Source organism: Takifugu flavidus, chromosome 20 (assembly GCF_003711565.1).
Source record: "Takifugu flavidus isolate HTHZ2018 chromosome 20, ASM371156v2, whole genome shotgun sequence".
In the NCBI taxonomy this organism is placed as follows: domain Eukaryota; kingdom Metazoa; phylum Chordata; class Actinopteri; order Tetraodontiformes; family Tetraodontidae; genus Takifugu; species Takifugu flavidus.
Genome location: NC_079539.1, coordinates 915640 through 939817, shown reverse-complemented (window position 1 = coordinate 939817; position 24178 = coordinate 915640). Strand labels below are relative to the sequence as shown.

The 24178-nt window shown below is 48.8% G+C and overlaps 2 protein-coding genes across 5 annotated transcripts; one reads left to right on the top strand and one right to left on the bottom strand.

The window, feature by feature from the left end:
- Positions 1-366: 366 nt before the first annotated feature.
- Positions 367-13760, bottom strand: opn4xa (opsin 4xa). 4 transcript variants are annotated; one of them, XM_057018861.1, is made up of 12 exons: positions 13668-13760; positions 5860-5942; positions 4955-4994; positions 4394-4529; positions 3368-3525; positions 3094-3297; positions 2850-3021; positions 2300-2461; positions 2075-2182; positions 1816-1990; positions 1537-1674; positions 367-1460 (listed from the first exon to the last, which is right to left on the bottom strand). In XM_057018861.1, exons 4-11 carry the CDS (start codon positions 4525-4527, stop codon positions 1549-1551), a joined length of 1239 nt encoding a protein of 412 aa, XP_056874841.1. In that variant the 5' UTR covers positions 4528-4529; positions 4955-4994; positions 5860-5942; positions 13668-13760; the 3' UTR covers positions 367-1460; positions 1537-1548. The 4 variants fall into 4 exon arrangements, with proteins under 4 accessions (XP_056874841.1, XP_056874840.1, XP_056874842.1 ...); XM_057018860.1 differs by lacking the exon at positions 13668-13760 and having other exon boundaries at positions 5860-6143; XM_057018862.1 differs by lacking the exon at positions 13668-13760 and having other exon boundaries at positions 3368-3501; positions 5860-6141.
- A 2943-nt stretch (positions 13761-16703) lies between these two features.
- On the top strand, positions 16704-22971 carry gdnfa (glial cell derived neurotrophic factor a). The gene is made up of 3 exons (XM_057018864.1): positions 16704-17520; positions 18224-18454; positions 20392-22971. Exons 2-3 carry the CDS (start codon positions 18250-18252, stop codon positions 20946-20948), a joined length of 762 nt encoding a protein of 253 aa, XP_056874844.1. The 5' UTR covers positions 16704-17520; positions 18224-18249; the 3' UTR covers positions 20949-22971.
- Positions 22972-24178: the final 1207 nt, after the last annotated feature.

Here is a 24178-nt window from a genome sequence, read left to right as displayed (position 1 = left end):
AGCTGGAATGTGTCACTGCAGGGGCAGCAACACTCCCTGTCAGCAGCAGATCAAACATGACTGTTTGAACCTTGTTCCGCAAAGTGTTTTTAAATAAAAGGAAAAAAAAAACACACACACACACAACTTGCGAGGCAACCGTGTCACATGAAGAAAGTGTTGCTATCAAATGTGGACGGGTCTGATAAGAGCTCGTGTTTTGTGTGTCCTCATTTTAAATCCAGGTCAGTATAATTGTCCAATGTTCTTATCTCGCTCTTTCTGCACCAGAGGTGGTTTGCAAACTTCTAGTGATCCTCAAAAAAAACCTGTTTGTAATGGGGATGTTAGCAGGTCTGCAGACACAAAAAGGAGAGTCAAAAACAATAATATCTCACAGTTTTATTTCCTACAAAAAATAAACGTGTTGAACCATTAAGTTAGAGAAAAGTCTGAGCAGCAAACTGCTACAGGAAAAGATGCAAACGCTACAATTGACGCTACAATGCCAATCCTGCAACAGTTAATCTTACTGACACTCCAAAAAAACTAACAGTTTGTGTAATAATGAACAGAAAAGCACATTTCATCAGTGTGACATCATCGGAGGAAAGAGCATTTCTCTGGCCACTATTCAACACGGTAATTTACTGGGAAAAAAAGAGGTTTTTCAAGATTTCCTGCAGGTTAAAGATGTGTGTGGCTTCCAGAACTTGGAATGTCTTTGCAGTAATATTTAGAAAACACTGTATCCCTGAGCCCATTAGTTTTACTGACATTAAACGCATCAGATGATTGCTCACGCACCGCGAGTATGAAATCACGGGGTCGGGTCCCAACAACGACGGTTTTGAAGGGTGGTGCTTCCCTCCCTGCCTGGAAAGATCACGCAGCAGCTTCAGCAGTGAATAAAACAGAGCGCGGCAATGTTGCCTCTAAATTCCAACCCCAGATTAATCTAACTGTAATCTGTAGTCTGACTGAGTCTTTTGATCACTGAAACTAAATATAACATTAATAATATCATCGGCAGCACCAGCTGTTCTCAATGTAAACAACAACTCCCATGATCCCACAGTGTCTGCTGTCCAACCTGATGGGGATGGGGGGGGGCAGAGCTCCTGCCCGCTGTGCATTTTTAAATCTCCCGACAATGTGAAATACAAAGCCTCTCCATCCATCATGTCTTCTCTGTGTTATGGTATGTTGTTCCTTACAATAGAAGCCCAGGAGGCCTTTCTCTGAGTGGGGTCAGGTGATAGCTGGGAGATCACATGTTATCCAGAGGCTCCGGCTGAATATGGAACTGCAGCCTCTATTTTTCCACTATCTTTTGTGCGTTTTTTCCCCTCCCACGTTCCCTTTCCCGTCTCTATTTGTTCCGCTTCCAGGAGTCTGATTGTTGCCCTCTTCTGTGCCAAAGTGCTTCCTCTGTTAAAGACTTGGATGATTGTATTCACGTCTGGTCGGCGAGCCTCCGTCTACAACGTCAGCCAAGAACAGAATTTAGCTTTAAACAAAGACCAATGCGGCTGTTGATACCAAACCTGACCGTACCTGTTCCCGGCTTTAGCTTCCCTTCTCCTCTGGTAACGTCGTCACTGACTTATATTCTTTGTCCTTCAGAGCTCTCAGTGAGTAACTGGCCTGCCGGGGGTGGCTGATGGGGTCCAGCTCCACGTCACTCCAGATGTGCTGCAGGTGAAGATCAACCTCGTCATTCGGAAAAATAAAACTTGTTCTGCAGCTTCCCGGGAACCAAAATACTCCCAGAATAAACAATGATGGCACCAATAAGCATATTGGGTCCACGGTGACATCAGAACAGGGACTGACCGTGTCTGTCGTAGACATGGACATCACCCTGTGGAACATGGGTTTGCAGCCTGACGAGTGTCTTCTCAGCATGGAGTCCCTGAGGGAGGATTCACTCTGGGACACCGAGATGCACTCCCGCCTGGTCGCCTGGGACAGGAAGTGCAGACAGGGAACTTTCTCTGCCAGCGTGTTCCTGTTGGAAATAACCAGATTTCTGCAATTAGCGCATCTTGTTCCCTGAGTTGAGGCGATTGCTGTGGCGACCGGCTGCCCTCACCTGTATTTGGAATGAATGATTGCATAGATGAAAGGGTTGTAGATGGCTGACGCCTTGGCGATAACAGCCGGGACAGTTTTAGAGTAGGGATCCAGGATGCTTCCATATCTGGAAAAGAGCAAACACTCACGTCCTCACTATTTCCTGCAGATTCCTTCTGTATTTTTCCTCAATCTGCAGGCGTTCTGCTCTGTCCAAGGCACCAGCGGGGTTCTGTATATTTACCCAGCCCAGGCGATGAGCGTGACGCATGCATAGGGTGACCAGGACAGCACAAATACGATAATAACCACAAAAGCAATCTTGGCCAACTTCCATTCAGTCTTGATGGATTGCTGCTGAATGATGGCCGACTTCCTCCTCTGAGAGCCCAACTTCTCCACATCTCTGAGGGAGAGAGAAGAAAAGGAACCAACCAGACGAGCAGGTTCAGAGCCGAAATGAATGAGGAGGAGACAATCTGAGAGGTTTAGTGTGTAGAATCTAGATACTTGACAAGTGACTCTCTCTCTTTCAGTTTCTTCCTGCTCTTAAAAGCAACTGGACACCACTTTAATTTAATAACAGACGCTGTATAAATGAAGGTGATCTGTTGTTGTCCACCTACCTGCTGATCATTCCCTGATTGGTTTACCTTATTGGATCTTAAATTGTACACCTGATATTTGCTAGAGATGATTTACGGAAGAAAACATCATCCGCAGGCGAGCAGTCACTCATCATTAAAATCAGCCCCTTTATTGTCGTTCATCTCTCCGAGGCTCGTGTCTCTCACCTGCTGGTGTGCCGGATCGCCAGGAACATGCAGAGGTAGCAGTAGGATATGATGCCCAGGGGCACGAAAAATACAAAGCAGCACAACATCAACGTATAGCTTTTATTGGCAGGCGTGGAGGTCATGTAGTCCCATGTGCATGAGGTCATCAGGCCCTCCGGTATGTAGGAACCTTCAAGCACAAAGGTAAGAATGGACTGTTGGATTTAACAGTAGCAATCAGTGGAGAGGAGGAATCACTTACTCCACCCCAAGAGCGGAGCAAGGCTCCAGGCCAGCGAGTACAACCAGACGAGCGCGATGTAGATGCACGTGCGCTTCTTGGAGGTCCACTGTATGGCCTGCAGGGGTTTGGTGATGACAATGTAGCGATCGATGGCGATGGTGAGGAGGTTGATCATGGAGGCTATTCCAAACCAAGCTCCGCAGAAAGCATAGATTTTACAGCCTGTGGAGAGATCGGACGTTGAGATCTTCCTTTTATTCAGCAAAGCTTCGCAACAGTTGGAGTGAAGTACCTGCTTCACCGAAAATCCAGCCCTTGTAAAGGGAGTTGATGAAGAAGATGGGCGACTGCGTAATAGCCATGAGGAAGTCGCTGACGGCCAGGTTCATGATGAAGAAGTTGGGCGGCGTTTGCAGCTTCTTGTTACTGAAACGCACCACGATTGAGCAGCTTCAAACACAAATGGAGACCGAAGAACTGCGGGATTACTCTCGAGTTCCAATCAGATACAGATGACAGATTGTGTCACTTCAGACGTGCGCTGCCAAAAATTCAATACGAATGGAGTCCTCCTCTCCCCTGGTGACTCATTATGGTGAGCAAAAGGCGCTTTAACATTTGGAATGAAGAATAGTCTGGTAATTTAGACACGTCATCAATAATCAACAGAGCAATTAAAATTGACCTATACGTTGAGGCGTACTCTCTGGGGAAGAATCAGGAACCGCCATTACGCAGATCTAAAGATCCCTTCATTTACACCATTAACCTTCATTGAACTGATGTTTGGTTTCTGCTTTGCTGTGGAAAATCCACATTAAAAGTCTCTCTAGCTCTATTACACGTCTCTCCATCGTTGCCCAGATGGAGAGTTCGGGTTGTTTACTGAACAGAGGTGACTAAAGCAGCAGGGCAGCTATCAAGTGATAGCTGCCTGAAAGCTAGATGCTAATGCAGAAAACATGTCGGCACAAGGAGTTGACTTTACACTCGGCTTTTTTCTGCATTTAATGGAATGCAGCAGGCCCATGAGAATACCACAGAGATACTCCTAACACCCAGGAAGGGCACACTGGTGTGTGTGTGTGTGTGTGTGTGTGTGTGTGTGTGTGTGTGTGAGTGTGTGTGTGTGTGTGTGTGTGTGTGGACGCTGGACTGCCTGCAGAGAAACCTAACAGGACATTTCAGCCTTTCAAAGAGAGGTTGTCACGACTGTCATATATTTTCATTTTTGATTAAAAAAAAGCAAAGATAAGACAGCTGTGTGTGAACATCAGTCTTCACAGTTGTCCAAACGGTCCTTTTTGCCCCCACTTACCAGAAAAAGGCATACATGACCAAGGCATTCCCAGTAACGCCCACTGTTCCGATGACCAAGACAAAGAAGGCGACAGTGTAGTGGACGTGATCCTGCACGGCCACCTGACGGTAGAACCCATGTTCCACGTTCATTTCTGCGGACAAACACACGCAGTAGAACATCAACATGTCTGTAACTCCCCCCCACCCAACACACACAGACACACAAGCACACGCACACATCCTGGGAATCACCAGTTGGGAAACTCCGGCACTTTCTCACATGTTTTCATTGTATTTTGTTTGTCAGACTGATTCTTTCTGGGCTTCCTCGTCCGGCCTAAATCAGGAGAACCCTCTTGTCCAGATTCTGAGATGGACGCGACCTCTGTCGCACGCCTGCCGCGAGCGACAGCAGAATTCACACTTGCTAACACGACTTGGGCTATGAAATGGTTCTAAAAGGCTAAAGTTGAGTTGGCTGAGCCCGTGTGCGTTTTGAATGAAAGACATTTGCTGTGTTGTTTATTGACTGGGAGAGATTATGACGTGCATTTTAATATGAATTATTAAAGCTTACCGTGTGGTCGGCCGAACACTAATCCTGACCGGCAGTCAACCTGCAACGAGGGCATAATTCAATATCTGAAGCAGTTATTTAGTTGTTTATTTCTCGTGCAGCAGAGGGACAGAACAATATAGGACAGATATTGTTGAAGCTCTGGATGGAATAAAGAGGTTGTGTCAGTGACTAAAGGTTGCTATTATTTGCTATTTATATAATGAAAATGGCTGAATCTCTTTTGCTCAGCCGCCGTCGTGATTAAATGCTGATTTCAGATTTATCAGTGCGATGACCTCAAATGAATTCAAGCGTTATCAGCAGCCTTCACTGGTCTCTAACACACGTGAGGAGGAGCAGGGCTGACGAACGGCGTCTTCACGTGTCGCGTTTCCTCACATTGTGACCCGCCGGGAGTGACTTCAATGGAAAAGGCCGTCTGAGGGATCTTCTGGAAGGACTTGCGCTAATTATGTTGTGTTATTATAAAGACGTGATGAAAACACAACGCTGAAGGAGAGCATCGGTGCGTTCAGAGTGTCAGGTGAACACTCAGAGCTCTTGCTGTGCTCATTGAAATGTCGTGCGTCACAGGAACCCTCAGTCACCTCTTGCTTCCTCTTTTGAGGCATGCGGCCATTGTGTGATGTGAAAGGCTAATGCCACATTGAAGTGAGCTTATGTCCATTTATTTTGACTGTGTGCATGCTGTCTCAGACACACAAAGGCTTTAAAAGGATTTTTAAGCAGTTACGGTGCCTTATTCAAGCGCTCGAGTCAACAAGTGTGGCATCGTAAAAGACATTTCAAAATGACGTTTTAAAATGCTGCTGGATATAAACATCACCATCACAGATGCACGACATTAAATTCATAATAAGTTTGCCAAAGTTTGCCAGAGGAGCATTAAAGGGTCACTTTACCTGGTGCAGGGACTGGGAGCCCTTCTCCTCCACAGGTCACCTCTAACTGAAGTGAACTGCTAAAGTGGACCAGACCAGACAACCTGTGCAGGATATCAAAAACATCAGCTGGTGAAAACAATCTTCCCCACTGACTGAATCCGCTTCCCTCGTGCCAAACTTGGATATTCTCTCATGCGGTGCAGCAACAGTGAGCTGCTGCTCTCAACACTTGAGAAAATGTGCGAGTACAGCCAGAGCTGGTTAGCGCGCCGCGGCGGATTGACCCATCCCCCTGCTGGCTGCTCATCACACACAGCTCCTGTGGAACGTAATGCATCGATCGGGCCAGCATGTGGTGCGTGCACATGCACGAGGAGCTTCATCTGTTACCAAACGTGTGCATGGGAACGGTTGGAGGAGACTAAAATGTTCCTTTTGAGCACCACAACTGCAGCTTCTGCTCATTCAACTCTATGTTCTTCACATCAAATTAACCCATTCCCAGTGACACGGATGCACGGGAGCCCCCGGAGCAACTAATGGATGACATTGGAAGTGAGAAAAGGGACACGGCCCAGCGTGTCGCTCCGTTCTCGGCGGTGCTTTGAGAATAGTGGAGCGAGGTCTTGTGGGTTCTTTTTAAGATGCGGCAAACCTTTTTAAAAGGTGGTGGGCCTGTTCGCTGCTCGTCCTCCTGTGAGGAGGACCTTGGGAAAAGCACTTGGATAAAAGCCTCTCGGTGTTTAACATGTCATGCACAACTGAGCGGACAGCTGTGACACCTCCACTATCCATTAATATTTTCCCTTTTCTCTCTCTTGGTTCTGGTTTTGGTCTTTTGGTTTTTTTTGCCTTGTTCAAGTCTTTGCTCGGGTTAGGTAAGGACACGCTACATCTCTGCGACCAGCTGATTCCCCGGAGGGCTGTTCGTGGCTGTCAGGAAGAGGCACAATTAAAACAGAAAGCGTTGAGTCATTTCTGCATGCTTTTACAGACACAAACAGAAATGTGCCAGAAAATTAGGAACGGGAAAATGAACCCCACCCATCCACCCATGTTGATGCTACAGTTATATTTTTGCCTTTGCGGTGCTGAGTTTTATGGCATGTCGCACACGGAAGCATTTGATTGTCGATCCTTTCAGGATCCCTTCTGTCTACAACACTGTGGAGTCTATCTGCAAATAACAGATGTCTGTTTTTGTCGACTGTTTAGAAGAACGTATGAGTGCTGTGTGCCTGAGGCTGACCCAGCACAGCAATCAAACATCCAATTACTGTCAGAATGGTCTGTCACTTCTGACCCCCCCCCCCCCACCCGAACCCCCAGTCTGAGGTGTGAAAAGGACAAACACATCCTGCAAAATATATCTCATCAAACGAGGTGGTACTTTAGAATCTATTTAGGGCTTTTCAATGCCACAAAACGGTCTAGAGAGAATCATTTATGGAGAAAATGTTGGGACTGAAGGAGCCAGGAGAACAGAGACATCCCAGCTTTTTGGTTATCCCCCCCCCTACAATTGTCCCAAAGACTCAACCTATTGTCATGCGTCACATTTGTGAAAGTCACCTTCACAGTCTCTGCTCGTTGATCTTTATGTTGATTAGATGTCAGCATTATGTAAGGATGGTAGCGGGAGGTTGGAGCTGTCAGGCAGACACAATTAGAGATATTATCTAATGGGACAGAGGATCAAATATTCATTTATGATCATGGCTGATGCGGAACAACACCTTTCAAGACTGAGCCTACTTATGAACCACAGCTTAGGTGATTAATATGACCTCCTCTGAACATGTTAAGGTGCTCTCCTGAACCCAGATAACTGCTGGAAACTTGCTGAAACTGCATCGTTGACCCATTTTTTCAGTAACTGCTGCACAATAAGTGGCATGTTTTCCTTCTAACAGTGGTGCAGTTCTTTTTTTTATTGTCTTAATACCTCATGACTGTTTCCTCCTGGTGATCCATCGGTTCCACGTCCTCTTCCTGTTTACTGCACAGTTGTTTCAGAGTTCTTTTGGATAATTTGAGGGTTACATACAGACTGGTTATACATTACAGGAAATATACGAAAAATATTGTTGGGTTTTTTTTTTTGCCTGAGATCCTCTTAAAATCTAATTACAAACTTTAAGAAAAGGACGATTTCAAGAGAAATCTTTTTTCTTTTCGCAAACATCCTTTAGTGCAATGCCTCCTCTCAACCACCAGGGGGCAACGTGCTATTTATTTTTCCCCAGCCTCTGCGGGCCCCGCCCACTTCCCAGAGGCGGAGCTCCACGCTTGTGACACTGTGGAAACCTCTGCAGATCTGGATGTGCACGGTCCCTCTCTGGAATGTGGCCCTCATACATTTGGAGTAGATTATTTCACGTTAAATTGGTGACATGACTTCTGATGTCAGGCCTTTAGAAAGTCTGCATTATATTTTTGCCCCCCAAATCTCTGGCACTCTTTTTGTTTTTAACCTTTGGCGTGTTTGCTCAATAATATGTACTGTTTCTTTTTTGTTTAAAACCCTCCTATAGTTGCACAATTCACTCAGGAACAGAGACGTTATTGCTGAACTCCTGTTTGAGATTTGTGAGGGGGGATTCGGAGGGCCAAATCAGATAAGTAGGCTTGTTTTTGACATTTTATATATCCAGTCTTTTTACGCTGCTGTCTCTGAATTTTGTGATCATTAAAAACAGAAATGCCACATAACCAAATCAATGGAACCTTTTCTGCACAACCGATGGAGGTTTCCTGACAGGCTGTATTTGGGGCTTTACTGCCACCTAGTGGATCTCGCTTGAAGGTGCCTCCTGCAAATCTACAGCATTACGGGGGGGACAGAGGTAGGTGGTCTGAGGTGGGCCTCCCCAGTTGTAAATAACCTTCTGACAAGTGTGTGTGACCACGTCGGTGTCTGCGACCTCTGACCCCTGAAAGCGCAGCTTTTCCACCTGGGGGTGAATCTCGCAGCACCATCGGCAGACTGGCATCCAGCTTTTCTCGCCCCCTCCCCTCTACGGAGACTCCAGTGTCCACTGTTCCCACACATACAGCTGTAGCCAGTAAAGAGAGAAGAGTTTTGCTGCGCGTTAGTATCACTGTGACGCCACACAGTAAAACTGGCTTTATCTCCTGTTTATTTGGGGATTAAGCACATCTGGGGTGTGTTATGACTAAACCAATCGTTTCTGCTTGGATCCACGCATGGACCCTCCCTCTTTCTTTTTCTTGCATTGTGAAAAACGCAACAGTTGTTGTCATCTAATGTCCTGGCGACTTCTCTTCTGAGCTAAAACTGCTCTGAATGAGGCGTTGCGGGTGCGATATCCCGTCTCCTGACAGGCTTCATCATCTGAAGCGTGTTTCTGTCCTCTCCTGGTCACTCTCTCTATCTCACCAGCGAATGGTCCTCAGAACCCACCAGAGCAATCACGCACCCCTTTGATCACCTCTTTATCGCCATTATCGCATTGCCAACAAAAGGCAAAAACTTGGCTCACTCCCCCTGCCAAGCCTACTCCTTTTTTCATTATCTTGTCCCCTTTATTCCCCCCTCCACTCGCGCTGTGGGACAATGCGGCGCAGGCGTTCAGGGTGGAGGCTTTTGACAGGACGGTAACATGATGACACACCAAAGTCCTGGTGAGAAGAATCCCCCTCCGCATCAGGACATGTGTCACAGCCCGGCCTTTTTTGTGGGTTTCTTCTGCCCCCGGCGACAACGATAAAGCCCCCATCTGCTGCGGGGACGCCGGTCTCGCTCTCTCTGAACTGCGCCTCCGCAGCAGCCCCTTCTTTGTCAGATGTGCTGATCAGGTTTCACTTTTGACACCTCTCTGTTCAGCAGTTGCAGCAGGTAAGAAGGTTCCACTCTTCTCCGGTGAAATGCCGTGGAAATATAATAGCCTTCTCTTTTTCCAAAGCCTTGGCCTCTGCCCCCCACCGGTGAAAACAGCATTTCTTTGAAACCCAGAAAAACTATTCTAAAGGAGCGCGCGAGTGTTGATCCTCACTCAGAGTTGCATAGTTGACCTCTCGGCCGACCTTCACGTTGCCACAAAAGGTGCGATGCGGAACCTGACGCAGGTCTCTGCCAACCCTGACCTTTGACCCTCCGAATCCCCCCCCATATCTTAATTCTGAGGCGTCAGGAGGAGCTGTCGCTTTCACTTTCACATCCCCCCGCGAGCCCGTTTCCTCCTCCATCACCTGTCCGGGACGGCCGTACCGCCGTGGACCTCCGCACCAGCCGCGTCCGCGAGGCCGCCGCCCGTGCGCCGTCCGCTCAGCTGTCACGCCGCGTCAGCGCACAAACGCGCCCGCACAAACGCGCCCGTGCCAATTGTTGGTAACATGAGCAGCCTCAGCATCCTAACCTGCAGCCAGATAGTCTGCCACAGGTCAGGAAGACAGCTGTGGCGCTTGCAGACTTAAACTGATAAAGCGTCTTGGAATGAGAGTTATGTGTGATGCCAGGCCAGATTATCTGGTTACAGTCACCATGAAGTTCATGTTCTGACGTTATTACCGCCGTCTTGGATTTCATGAATGGATTTACTGGTTAGAAGGAAGATTTTAAAAGAAAAAAGTTCAACCGGATTTTTAAAAAAAATCACTTTTTCGTGACAAATACATCCCCAAAGTAATTCATGGCCCACTCTTGAACCCCGACCTTTGAACCCAAACGTACATCTCCAGATGCTTCAGCGGTCGACTCAGAAACGCTGATGAAAGGAGGCTTTCCTCGGTTCCATGTGCACATTTCTTGTCCTTGGTGTTAAACCTGAGTCACTGATAAATCCACCTGGCCTGGATCATGATAACACGCAGGTCTCTTCACGCCTTTAGTTCCTAATTTTCTGCCTTTTATCGGAAGCTTCGACTGAATCAAACGTTGTCAGTGAGCCTGTAAATTCTTTAAAGGGAGCTACAGGAGCCAGTTCTCCAGCGGGGTATTAAGGGGGTTTAGTTAGGAGTTGACTAGCATGTTTACCCTCCTTTTAAATGTTATAATTATCCCCCGAGGTTATAATAAGTTGTTTATTTAGTTCAGATTTAGAACCGCATGGCAGCTGATTTAATCTGGGATTCAAGGATCCATCTTTACAACTAGTAGCTGGGTATGACTAATTTATTTGACCTTGGAACTGAATTCAAACTGCAATTCAACTTTCCCATAACCTTTCCTCCCGAGTGGACTGATTAGATTACAGCAGTATTCCCTCCAACGGTGTCTTCATAAGCTCCGCGCTGTTTGTTGTGGCACGCCGCTCGTCCGAGCTCTCCGAGAAACAAAGTTCAAGGTTGCCGCCACATGAGACCGATTTCTTTTTAGCACAAGGGCAGCGTTTGCTCCGAGGGAACAGCAGCCCTGCGGAGGCTGGCACTGACGCCCCCAATGCAGGGAAACGCCACTTCCTGTTTCGCATATTCACGACTCAGCGTTTGTTACAGGCAGAAATGTCCACCTCTCTTTTGTCCACATCTGTCTGGAACACCTGGGAAGAGCAGGACTGAACCGTGAGCTGAACACGGAGCTTTGCTGATGCGTTACCTAATATTTTCACACTGGCAGTAAGGTGCACGCAGAAATTCTATTCTTTGATTTGCATTTCTTGGTGGGGATTGGACTCACAGAGCTGTGTCTAATTTTTCTTTTCAAGCACCTGGTGAACATTCCTGATCTCTGAAATTGTCATAATCTGCTCCAGATGTCTCGATACTTCCAAAAAAACAGAAAAGAAGGAAAACCGGAAAAAGGGGGAAAAAAACAACATCATCAATATCAAAAGTTCCTACTCATCCAAACCTCTAATGGTATCAACAGCGTTGTAGATGTTTTTCTCTGGACTGTGGGCCATTAATGTTACGATGTTGTTAGGAACTGGATCACATTTGGCACCTGGAAACGTGACTTTCAACGCTGAACCGGAATCTGAAAGATTCTGAACGATGTGATTTACAACAAAGCCGTCATGTGTTCACGCTGCTCTGACCAACTCTGCTGAGAGAGACATAATATCCTTCGGGTGTGTGTGCGTGCGTGCGTGTGTGTGTGTGTGTGTCTGCGCCCATGTGAGTGCACACTTTTACACATGGGCCCACGTGTACAAGTGTGAATGCGTATGTGTGTCATAGTGTATTTATGTAAGTGGCTGACATAAATAACATCAAGGGGAACACACAGCTGTCCAGTGCCATGTTTCTGATGGGGTTAGGACCTGAAATTGACTACAGGGCTCGTTTTTTTTTGGTGGGGGGGGGAAGCGCTTCATTTCAGGTCCGTCAGTGAGCTCGGGTCAGTGCCGTCAGCACATTAGTCGAGTGTCTTCTGCAACAAAATCGTGGCGGCAGAGGAGATCAGACCGAAGCGCAATAAAAGAGAGCCGCTCTGATCTCGACACATACCAGGCTGGATTAGAATGAGGAGCCGGAGCAGAAACGGGATCCGGCGCCGCTGCTATCACACTTTAACCACTCCCGATTTCTCCCAAACGCCTCTACGGCACCTCCTTCTCCAATTAGTCTGACCTCATTACTTTGGGGACCGGGACGCTTCGTCAAAGTCAAGACAGAGCCCGAGGAGCGCCGCTTTAAAGCGGCCTTGGAGGCTAGAGGTTACAATCGAAATAGCTCACCTCAAATCTGTAAACGGATCCAAATTCATAAAGCAAATGAACAACAAGCCACGTAATGGGGTCCCTTTCCTGAGGGGGCTTTTCATCTGTTCCCACTGGTGGCGATGAGCAGTGCCATGTTTGTTTAGTAACACGGTAACAGGAGGCCCCGGCGGATGTTCTTTGAATGCTAAAAGCTGTAAAGCCGGTCTCATGCAGGCAGCAGCGGCGTGAGAATCCCACGCGGGCCCTCTTCAACGGGACAGCTGCCGGCAGCCAGAGGTGAAAGTCACTGCAGGTAGATATCAGCAGAACCGCGGAGGGCTGCGGTGATGAAGGACAGAACCTGGATGTGGTCCGTGGACCAGACCGGTTCCACTTTAACATCGTTTGAAGGCTTTGATTGTGTTTTTACAGTTTCAGGGCACCTGCACACCCTCCCCCACTGTCCTCCCGCCTTTATCAGCTTGACCCGGTCCGTGCGCTACATTTGCAGTTTTGGGTCGGAACGCAGATCAGGCACATGTCCTCTGTAAATATCTCCATTTGCAGGTGTGTGCACAGCGGGCTGAGGAGGGAACCGCTTACGCAGCAAAAACATTTGCACAGCAATAACAGAGGACCTTGAATTGATCATTTCCTTCTTGCCCAATCGAGTCAGCGTGACGTGGAAGAGAGCTCGTCGGATTCTCCTCCGGTCGTGAGGCAATAATTCACCCTTGGCCAATAACGAGCCGTTCACACAGGCCTGCATCTCCAGCCGCTGACACCCTGACACCATTTGAGCTCAAAATCAAGATTTTTCAGCAGGAAACCATGAGGTGATGAGATTATATTTCTAGGAAAATGGGTGTAAAAGGGAGCGTGGGTCTTTAAATGACTCTCAGCTACACATTTAGTATCTGTGTCTGAGCGGTTTAACCTTGCTTACTTCCTTTCTTCTATTTATAACGGTGTCATAGTCCTGCCTGCACTTTGATAGTACCAAGTGATCTCATTTACTCACACTCGCTCCCTCGCTCGCTCCCTCTCCCCTCAAACGCCCATGCCAGCACATATTTGGTGACATATAAAATCTACACGGGAACAACGCCAATCCTAATAAAACCCTTTTTCAGCAATGAGTTAAATGGATGGAAATTCTGCACTCGGTGCCAAAATGGCTGCACAGAGGGCAGCGTGCCATGTTCGAGTGTTGTAACGTACCCTAATGGAGCAGTCAGGAGCTATGCCAGTCCTCCAGTATCTGCCCTGACTGCCGGCCCTCGGCCTCTCTGCGTCCGTGCCAGGGGCGATCCTATCCGCGGCGCTCCTGCACACGCAGAATGAGGAGCGCGAGCTCAGAGACGGGCGAAACTATGAGGAAATGATGAAGCCCTCAGTCCGCCGCGGCCCTGGGATGGAAAGGAGCGCAGCGCCACGGGCGAACGGCCGTGTTTACACTGATAATGACTGTGTAAACAGGCGCCTGGCCAGCTCCATGTTTTAATTTAGACCCCGTCCAAGAACGCGGCCTGTTTATAATAAGTTATGCCACATTGTTATCCTCGCCCTGCAGATGCTGCATCAGGGCTCGTTTGGTTTCAGCTCTTCGTCCTCGCGGCCGCACCGACGATGTTCCGCGGCTCTTTTGCCATTTTCCTGACAAATAAACTGAAACGTAACAAAAGAAGCCAACGACAGACTCGATACTGTCTTTGTTAAACGCGAGGTGTCATGTTTGTAAAATATTAACAGTAAGAACATTTGTTGGATTAAAGCCGACACCAGATACACGCCGGCAGATTTCCTGCCTCTTGTCCTCTTCGTCTTTCATTTTTGCCCTTTTTTTCCTACTTTTTGGGGTAGAACGGCTGCAATTTTCCGTCTAATAATCCTGCATTTATGGTGTAGCGGGTCGCAAACAGGCGTCCATAAAGAGATTACGATCTCTTTCATTCACAAAATGGCCCATTAACTCGGGAAAACCAACAAGGATGACGCCGGCGGCGGGGAAGGCGGTGGGTTAGTGTATTTACGATTCTTTGGAATTCTTTGAGACGTATTAATCATTCGCCAAACCACAACAATGCTTTGAATGAACACGGCGGTTGTTGCTCTCGTCGTTCATCAAAGGCCGCGTGAGTCGTGTCCGACAAGCTGCCAGACGCCACGTCTGAGCGCGGCCACATGCAGCAGCGTCTCCGTGAATCAGAGAGCATGACGAAGCGGGTCATTATCGGGGACTCTGATGAGTCAGGACACGTGTTCCGGGTGTTATTTCCACTTCCGCTTTGATCAAACCTGCCTCATAACATCAACCTTTGTTGTTGAAAGGCCCATTTGGGCTCCACAGACATCAAAAATGGCGGCGTCCGTTCCCTCATAGCCACGATGACAGGAGAGCCGTCTGTGCGAACGATGACTCCTCGTCGCGCCTCGTGGGGCGGTGATTCTTTCTGCTTACTCATGTTTCTCCCCCAAACAAATTAATATTTGATAATAGTCGCTGGAGCGTTGAGCACAGGGGCCTCGCCTCACCCGCATAAAGGGCCCCTGTGAGCCGTGTCTATTCTGAGGGTCCGTTATCTTCACAGCTCTGCCTGGATGAGGCAGAGGAGAGGAATCCACGGTGACAATGCAGCGCCTGTCCGGCCGAGCTGTGAGCAGAGCTGCGTCCTCCTCTGGGATGTCTCATGTGTTCAAGACCCATATGATGCCTGAAATGTCTTATTACATGGTAATAATGGCTAAAATAGGAAGTCCCGATTAAAAACGATGCGCTTATTCACCTATGACCTGGTTTCTGGAAAAATCGGCCAATTCCCTGAATGATGATAAATTTTTTGTGAGTCTGATTAAAGGCGACACCAACAAGCCGAAGAAACAGATTTACAGTTCCACATAAATCCTCCTCAGGAACTCGAGTTAACCTCCACTGAGAAAGAATTCTGCCCGAGATGAGGCGGCCTCTCCTTCGACATCATCGCTCTGACATTTCACCTCACATCCAAGGGCCATAGAAGATGTTTATATTGTGCGATTTCCCCCCATTCACTCTTTACCTGTTTATTCCTGTTCACACTGAATGGGAGCCTGGAGGCTATCCCTGCGTGCACGGACAGGGAGACACCCTGCGTGGTGTTGTTTTAGAAACAGTTCATTAGTTAAACCGAGAGAAGGGGGGGTAAAGGATGTAATTGATTCATTTCAGGTTATTTGTAGAGGTGATTATGGTTTGGCTGCGGAGCTCCTGCGGGGAGGGCAGGGACATGATCTCTGCATCACCTGCTGCAGCTCCTGTTTTATTGTCAGAGATGCCTGAACAGCTCTCCGTGGTTCCAGCTCGGTTTCAGCCGGAAAGTGAGATTTCATTCGGTTTGGCTGACTTATGTGCGGAATAATAAAGCGCGACGCCGATTGAGAGGCCTGTATCGTGACAGGCAGCTGCTGCTGTTACAATGGAACCATGTGGGGACATGACAGAAAGGAATCCATACAATGAGGAGGAATTGGCACCGGACCACGCGGAGAGAGGGCAGGGCGCGCATGAACGCTCCGAAGGAAACGTGTATTGACAAGAAGTTTCAGACCGTGAGCAAACATAAACGAGCTCTAGTACCACAGCATAAAAGATCAAGTCAGTGAGGATTTGAGGTGTCACTGCTGGGATTTCTCTTTCAATGAACCGCCACCATTAGTAGAGTTTAACGTGTTAAATTAAGGCCAGAACGAGCTGTTGGAGAGGACTGTAGGCTCATCGGGATACGGTGATTAAACAGGCTCTTAATTCTTAAGGTGACGTCGACTGCTGCAGATAAAAGGCCAGGTAAAAGAGCAGCTTTGTGAGGCATGATGGGTGATGGAAAGCTTTCTCTGCCGATCCTTTGTGGTCTGCGCCTCGCCTGGAGCTCTCCTTGACAAACCGTTTACGCGCTGACATGATGCTCCGCCGTGTCTGAGCCACACGGGGGGTTTGGGAAAGGAACCGCCCGCCTCGTGTATTTACAAATACGTTCTGTTAAATGGCAACCGAAGCGGGCCCGTGTTGGAGACGTGTGTGCCGCGCAACCTGACACCGTTGCGCAAAGCGCGGCCGCGGAGATCAGGTTAGAAGTATGCGTCGCAACAGAACATCTCAAAATCGCATTCCGCATACTGAAATCTAATCCGGGGACATCAGGATGTGTGACATAATCCTCGAGACATCTGAAAATTGCGCTGTTCTGAGCGGGGCTTCGGGCTGGTTTGCAGAGATATGCGGACCTCTGCTACACGCTGCGTGCACTTGCAGGGGTATATAAAAGAGGGGCGGACACGAACTGGCCAAAGCGTCAGCGCGCACTTAACTATAAATCTCTCCAAACTGCCCTCTGCACCCGGCGCGCTGTTATTCACAGACATCTGTCCTACTCCGAACCAGTGCGAGGGCAGTGCGTGCGGGAACTCGACAGACACAATCTCTGACCTGGAGAATATGGGAAATAAACTCTGTGAATGGTATTTGCGCAGTGCCTCGCGTTGGCGCTTTTAGACATTTTTACGCATTTGTGGATGCAGCTGCGGTTCTACAGTTTAATCCAGGAGCAGCTAAGAGCTACTCGTGGCAGAGAGAGTGTGTGAGTGTGCGTGCACCTTCTGCGCCTCGCTTGAGCGCGGGAGACGCTGATGTCTTCATCGGACTGCCTTTTTTCCGGAGATGGTGGATCTCTCTCGGATTTCCAGTTTGGAAACGTAGCATCCAATTAATCAGCGGCTGCAACTGTACCCCTGAAGGCGCAGCGGCACTCGGTGCGCTCTCTTCAACACCTACCTTTGGACTCTGCGTGGAAAGACGCATGCATTGCTGGGTTGGGGAGCAGGATCGGAGTATTAAACAAAACAGACAACCGGTGCGGTGTTTCAGCCTTCTTCTCCTGCCGAGACAAAGTCCGAATTTGAAGGATTTTTCCCGGATTGTAGCGGTTGGAGCAGTTTAAGCAGCTGATCCACCGCGGGACACTAAATGAATCGCGTTTTCTGTTTGGATTTTGACACCTACAGCCAGGCGACTTTAAGGTCTGCATGGGCCGACTCTAAGGTGAGTTGAGCATTCCGTAAATCTTCTCTTTTTTTCTGCAATCCTGTAAAAACATTAAAAAAATAATAATTTCTTTATATTACGCGTGCGTAAAGAAAATGCGTTGAGTATTTAAAACATGTAAAATGGGGAGCGTGGCACGTTTAAGCTCAGCATTTATCCACGTATAGCTGGTTTACTGCCAACATGCCATTAGACAGTCGCGTAAGCCCCGGAGATCACCATCTGGCCAGCTCGCCACCTTTCTTTGGGCTAAAGTTGCCAGCGCGGTTTGGTGCGCGCTTGAAACTCATGTTTAGTGGTCGACGCGCCCTCGGAGCCTCATCACAAGAAGTAACACCCAGCCCGATACCACAACACGAACCCAAGTCTCTTGTAATTGTGTCTTTTTTTAAGAAAAATATTGCGCATCTGCGGGAGATAAGCAGCGGGCGCCGTTTGCACAGTTACGCACTTGCATCGGCGTTTGGATTGTCTATTTATTTTTAAAAATCCGGTTCCCGAGACGCACAAACACAATCTCTTGATATGATGACACAGTTATTAATACAGACCGAGTCACACTTCGCTGACTTCATTCTAACTGGATTTGGCCTACATTTGGATCGGACCCTGCATGTGCACACGAGAAATACCTCTATGTTTGTTTTACTCAGATGCGCCCCCCCCTCCCTAAATTAAATATCCTGTCGTACTGTCTCAGCTTTCTTCATAGGAACTGAGTCTAAGATGAAGTTATGGGATGTTTTGGCCACGTGTTTGTTGCTCCTGAGCTCTGCTGTGGCGCGGCCTCTCTACCAAAACACTCAGCCAGCCAAGAGGACTTATTTTCCCGGCAGCTCCAGTGATTCTGCCTCGCTTTCTTCGGAGGAAGAAGAGCAAACGTTCCGGCGCGAAAAGCACAGCCTGCAGGAGCTCTCCATGGAGGATCAATGTAAGACCTGACGCTTGTCGACCACATTCACTCTCATGCGCTCAAACAGCCCACAATCACTCTCATCCAATTGTTCATTTATTTGTTCTGAAACCTTTTCCCGACTAAATACCCCCGGAGATCCAAACGTAGAGTGACAGTCAGTGGATCGTCTCCGATGCACCGATAAGAGTTTCAGAGCACCAGGTTATCAGAAGGAGCTTCATTTGCTGCTTTTATTGTGGCGGTTACATCATACTGGTGTCAAAACAAGCCGGCAGAGCCAATAAGAAAATGAAAAGCATTTATCGCAGGTCGGAATCCACATTTCCCCAGTGTGCCTTTGTTTACATTCACCTCTCAGGCTTTACGGCTTTAAGAGCTGCGACCTCTGCCCTCCGGCCCCCCCGGAGTCAGAAACCGCGGTGCGTTTTAAAGAATCCGGCGCGTTCCGACTCCCGGGGCTGGAAAGTCTGAGGCTTCAGTGTTTATGTTCATTGTAACAGCGACGGTGGGCAGGAATTTATTTTGTTTGGATCAGAGTGACACTGGATCGTCTTCACACAGAAATAGACGCAGCCGAGACCTAGATAAGGAATGGAACGTTCCGACAGATGTTCGTCCTGCCACCTCATCCTCTCTTGGGTGACATCACCGATCTGCTTTCTAACAACTTAAATGAGCGTCTGCAAACTTACAAAAGGAGGATTTGATCTGTTATTAATCTGCAGCAGATTGTGGAGCAGACATTGAGATTCCTCCATCGGATGGACGCCGCTCACCTGCGCGTTGCTTTCTGTCAGCAGGCGCTCGGCGTGGCCGCCTCACCTGTCAGCTGACAGGCGGTACGAGGTGTCTGAAATCAAAGGGAAGCTGCCTCTAAACGAGATTGGCCGGGGCTCATTTGATATACGATCAGTGACTCAATCAGCTGTATAGCACAAGCGGCTCGGGTGACCTGCGCGCTGCCAAAGGAGACGGCAAGAAAGACGAGATAGGTGACACCGACACAGAGAGGCCGTGTTGACCACGCCGCCACCTGCCAAACATCACAGCCAGCCGCGCCGTATTCTTCACGCGCTAACAATCACCCGTGCGCGGGTAACGCGAGCCGCCAGGCAGGGATTGATTAATTGCACAACGGTCTGTCTTCATATGCAGTTTTAATGGCTGACCTACAGGCGCTGGAGCAGCAGAGGCTCCATAATGGAATCAGCATGTAACACAGGACGCTCCAAGACTTTGTCAGTCCTGATCATTTGTGGCGGCAGATGGCAGCTGGTGTGCGCGCCGCCTTCTGAATAGGCTACGATCACTAGGTGGCTTTTTCCTCTGCCTTTGATGGATTGTTATCCCTGAATTACCCCCCCCCCCAACCCTGGTAAATTAGAGCGTGCGTGCGATTGGTGTGAGTAAGAAGCAGAGTAAAACAGCCCACTGGTGCCGTCGCTGATGCAGAATCAACTGATGACAACTGACTGAACAGAACTGCAGACACCCTCTGACCTTCAGCCTCTGACTCATCCCCCGACAGCCATCTTGGAAACGTTGGAGCAGGACACCTGCAGATCCATATGAACGGATCTGGACCGCTGTCTGCATTCCTCCACCTGAGACTAATCAGTACATCAGTATTTCTGGTCTCCGGGTTTCTCAGTATTTATGGACTTCTGTCTGCGTATATCTTCACCCAACAGAAGAACGTGCACATTCTTTTCAGCATTGAGAGGCGATCGGGTCGCTTACTCGGTCCTCTTGTTTAGGTTTTAGTTGGCACCACTCTCACATTTAGCCTTTGAAAGAGATGCTGCAGCTAACTGGTTCTTAGCATAGTCTCATAGAATCCGGAGGTCGTGACCTCACTGTGGACAAAGAAGGTCAAATCTGCCGGTCACAGTGGCTGGATAGTTCTGTTTTTGTGCTTTATAATTAAGTGTGAACTTCATTGTATCTTTCAGATGACAACACGGGTCCTTATCCAGAGCAGTTTGATGATGTGATGGATTTTATCGAGGCCACCATTGGTAGACTCAGGAGGTCGTCTGAACCCGGAGGGGGCCCCAGGGGGCAGAGGGAGCAGAGACAGAGGGGGGCAACAAACGCGGGAGGGGAGTCGAAGGGACACGGAGACAAGAGGCGGGGACGGGGGCGAGGGGGCGGCCGGGGAGGCAAAGGAAGCCGAGGGGAGAGGGGGAGAGAGAGGGAGAGGCTGTCGGTGCAGACCCGGGGCTGCCTGCTGAAGGAGGTGCACCTCAACGTGACGGATTTGGGGCTGGGGTACCAAACTAAAGAGGAGCTGATCTTCAGGTACTGCAGTGGCCCCTGCGCAGAGGCGGAGACAAACTATGACAAAATCCTCAACAACCTCACGCATAACAAAAAGCTGGACAAGGACACGCCCTCCCGCACCTGCTGCAGACCAATCGCCTTCGACGACGACTTGTCGTTCTTGGACGACAACGTCGTGTATCACACGCTGAAGAAGCATTCGGCCAGAAAGTGCGCCTGCGTCTGAGGACGCCGGAGAACTGGGGCCGCCCTTCGACAAGCACGGTTGGAATTTACCCGTCACGTCTCTCGACCTGCAGAGGCGGCGAGAAAGGCGCGTTTACCTCCGACAGCGGACGCTCAGCTCCCCGGAGACGGCGACCGGTATTTGTCAAGCCAGACACGCGCAGAAATAGACGAGGCGTGCGCTGGTTTGCAGAAGAAACGATGCTGTTACACTTCCAGGTTTGCTAACTGCTGGCAACAACAGGGAAGAAACTCCGTAGTTGGCCTCTTATCCGAGAAGCAACGATTTTCCCAGGAACATCAGTTTTTCCACAGCTAGCTCCTAAGACTCCAGACGAATGCTGGGATTTGAGTATATTCAGCTGCAGTCTAAATCACTTCCACTGCATTGTCTGAATGTTGACATTCACATTCAGAGCCAAGGACGACAAACACCACACCTGAGCTCCGTCAAGACTGCGTTGGTGCAAAGTTCTCTCCATAAAAACCCAATCATATATAACACGTGTAAGAGGAATATTTATTAAAAAAAACAAGAATTAACTTATTTTTTATTTATTTCAATCCATTTTATGAAAGTCTTTCCTTATTTATTGTAAAGCTTTGTTTGTCCTAAATGGTGCCAAATTGGAGCCTTTTTCTCAAGCAAAGTCTAAAACCGCCGATCCAGAACTGCTCGTCTGCGCGTCTTTACACTGCTTATTCGCTTCGGTTAGATTCCACAACTCGCTCCTAAAGACCTTCGTTAGACAGATGGGCAGAGGGCGAAACAGAGGAGGGGACCAATAGAGAGCAATCGGATGGAGGGCAGGTTCAAGTTTAAAGAAGCTTTTTGCTTCCACGCCAAGTCGCCTGGGTATCGACCTCATCCACCCACATTTTACTGTTTACAAAGGTTCATTGCTGCTGTTTCTTTTCTTTCTAAGTCAGTAACTCGACATCAGTCAGACGTGTCGAATCGGCTCAGCTGTAGAATCTGCAGGTGTTGTTAAGGACCCTTCCTTTGAGTCACAGAGGCTACGAGCTACTTGAAACCGCTCCTCAGTCGGGGCTCTGCGGCGGTTCCTGTCCCAAACAGGCTTTAAAGTTCAGGGGACCGTTTGTGTTTCTGTCTCGTCCATGACAGAGAGGTCTTACTCAGTGAAAGGGGATTGGAAAATGATCCTCTAACACGAGTCTTAACCAAACATCCCCCTCGCCAAAGGCACTTTGGTGACAGCGGTTTAAGGAACCTCGCTACTGTAGCAGCTGCCGTCGCCCGACTGATACAAATATCGCACGATTGGACCTCGCAAACAAAAGAGCGTGCTCGCGAAGAGGGCGGGGCGGGGCGGGGCGGGCTCGATGTATGCGCTGCGTGTGAGAACCTGCTCGGCCGAGTTTATTCCCAAACTGCACACATCCCGGAAAACAACACATTCTTTAAAAGCGCGTTGCCGTGCCCGTCGGGACCCCGCAAGGCCCTCGTTTAAGGGGAACAAAGAGAGCCCTGGGGAAGGTCTTGATGTTAGCACGGATTAGGGACCAAGGTATCTGTGCCCACCAAGCCAGCTTTGCTGTGTAATCCGCCTGCACACAGAACAAATCCACTGCATCGGGCTGAATTTAGGCCAAACACTACGACTCCAAGCTTTTATCACAGCATACCTCATCAATTGGATCATCTTCCCCTTTACAACCGATTCGTGTGTAAGCCTTTCCAGATGAGAATCCAGTTCAGACGCTTCCCAGAAATCTCAGAGTGCCCGTTACTCGCGCGCAAACTAGCCGCCCCATCGTCCCGCGCGTTTCCCTCCGCAGCCCCTCGGCGACTGAGTTCTGACGAAAGAAACGCCTCTCTGCCGACGGCGAGGGGAGAATCTTGGGTTCATTTTGGCTTCTTGTTTGAACACCTCTGTGAAAAAAACCTGTCCTGTTGTCTCACTTGTTTCATGTTACAGAACCAAAGCTCGCCGCAGACTTTATTTTTGTACAATATTCATTTTATAACTTTTTACGGAAATAAACTTGTTTCTATCAAACGATTTGCTGGTGTCCTGCCTTGTACTGTGACGACAGCGCGGCCCGAGTGCACGAGCGGGAAGGCCTCTACGGTGTCATTAGCTCAGAGTTAGACTGTGAAACACTTGCTTTCCCAATACGTGGAAGTGAACGGGACTAATGAGAAGCCTGAGTGGTTCCACAGGCTGATCCAGGATGTGTCTGCAGGAGTGATTATTCAGCCCGTCACAATATGTTTGTCTGGGGTGTGCAGCCATTTCCAACGCTGCATTGGGGAGTGATGGTGGGGAGTGATGGTGAGCAGGCCAGCTCTGAATCGTGGAGAATGGCGGGGGTCCGACGGTCTGCGAGCATGGAAAGGTAATTCTCATCGGTCCGCTCCCGTTATCATAAACACCTGCGTTTCCCGGCTGCACAGACTCCCCAGATGGACGATATTTCTCCCTGAATATATGCGGAAACGGCTCCAAACTCAATCATCTTTAAAGCCGATGACGTTCGGATGTGTTCACAGCAGGTCCGTCGTTTCCCCGTCGGTGAAAGACACCAGTTGTTGCAGATTTATTGCACTGGACCCAAATGCTTTTGTGTCCGGACCGAGGATTCTGGATGCTAATTTTTGGTTTTTTTCCTCAGCACTTGCAGCAAAAGTGAGCGAGGGAAATTTTGAATTTGGCCAGTTGGTTTCCTTCAGATTTGAATTCCCCATATCTGGGTCAGAGTGGTTTGTTTTAACTCATTATATTTCTTTAATTTAAACAAGGTGACATCTGGGGCCGACGCCTGAAGGCTTTTGGAGTCTGTCCTCAGATGATCCCCGTGTTTGGAAGTGTTGTTATCGGGAGGTCGCGGCCTCTGCGCCACACGCGCCGCCCCTGGCGGATTGACCTCCCCACCCGAGTTAAACAGCAGTCACTCCTCACCTCCTTCAGCCTGAGAGGCTCTCAGCTTCCCAGTTTAAACCATCGCCTCCTGTCTCAAACCTTCCCCGTTCCTGCTGCTGGCATGCTGTGGACGGACTGGTTGCCAGGTCTGATTGTCTGCCTGCAGCTTCAGGCGCAGCTCTGTGTGTGTCCAAGTTTGAGAAATACCAGCAAGGCGATTGTGTCTCTGAAGAAACAAGTGGAGCAAAAAAAAAAAAAAAAAAAGGGCCACTGAAATTTACAGTTCAGAAATAATCCGATTCGAACTCCACATGTTTGGTGTTACAGCCAGAGCACAGAGCTGTGT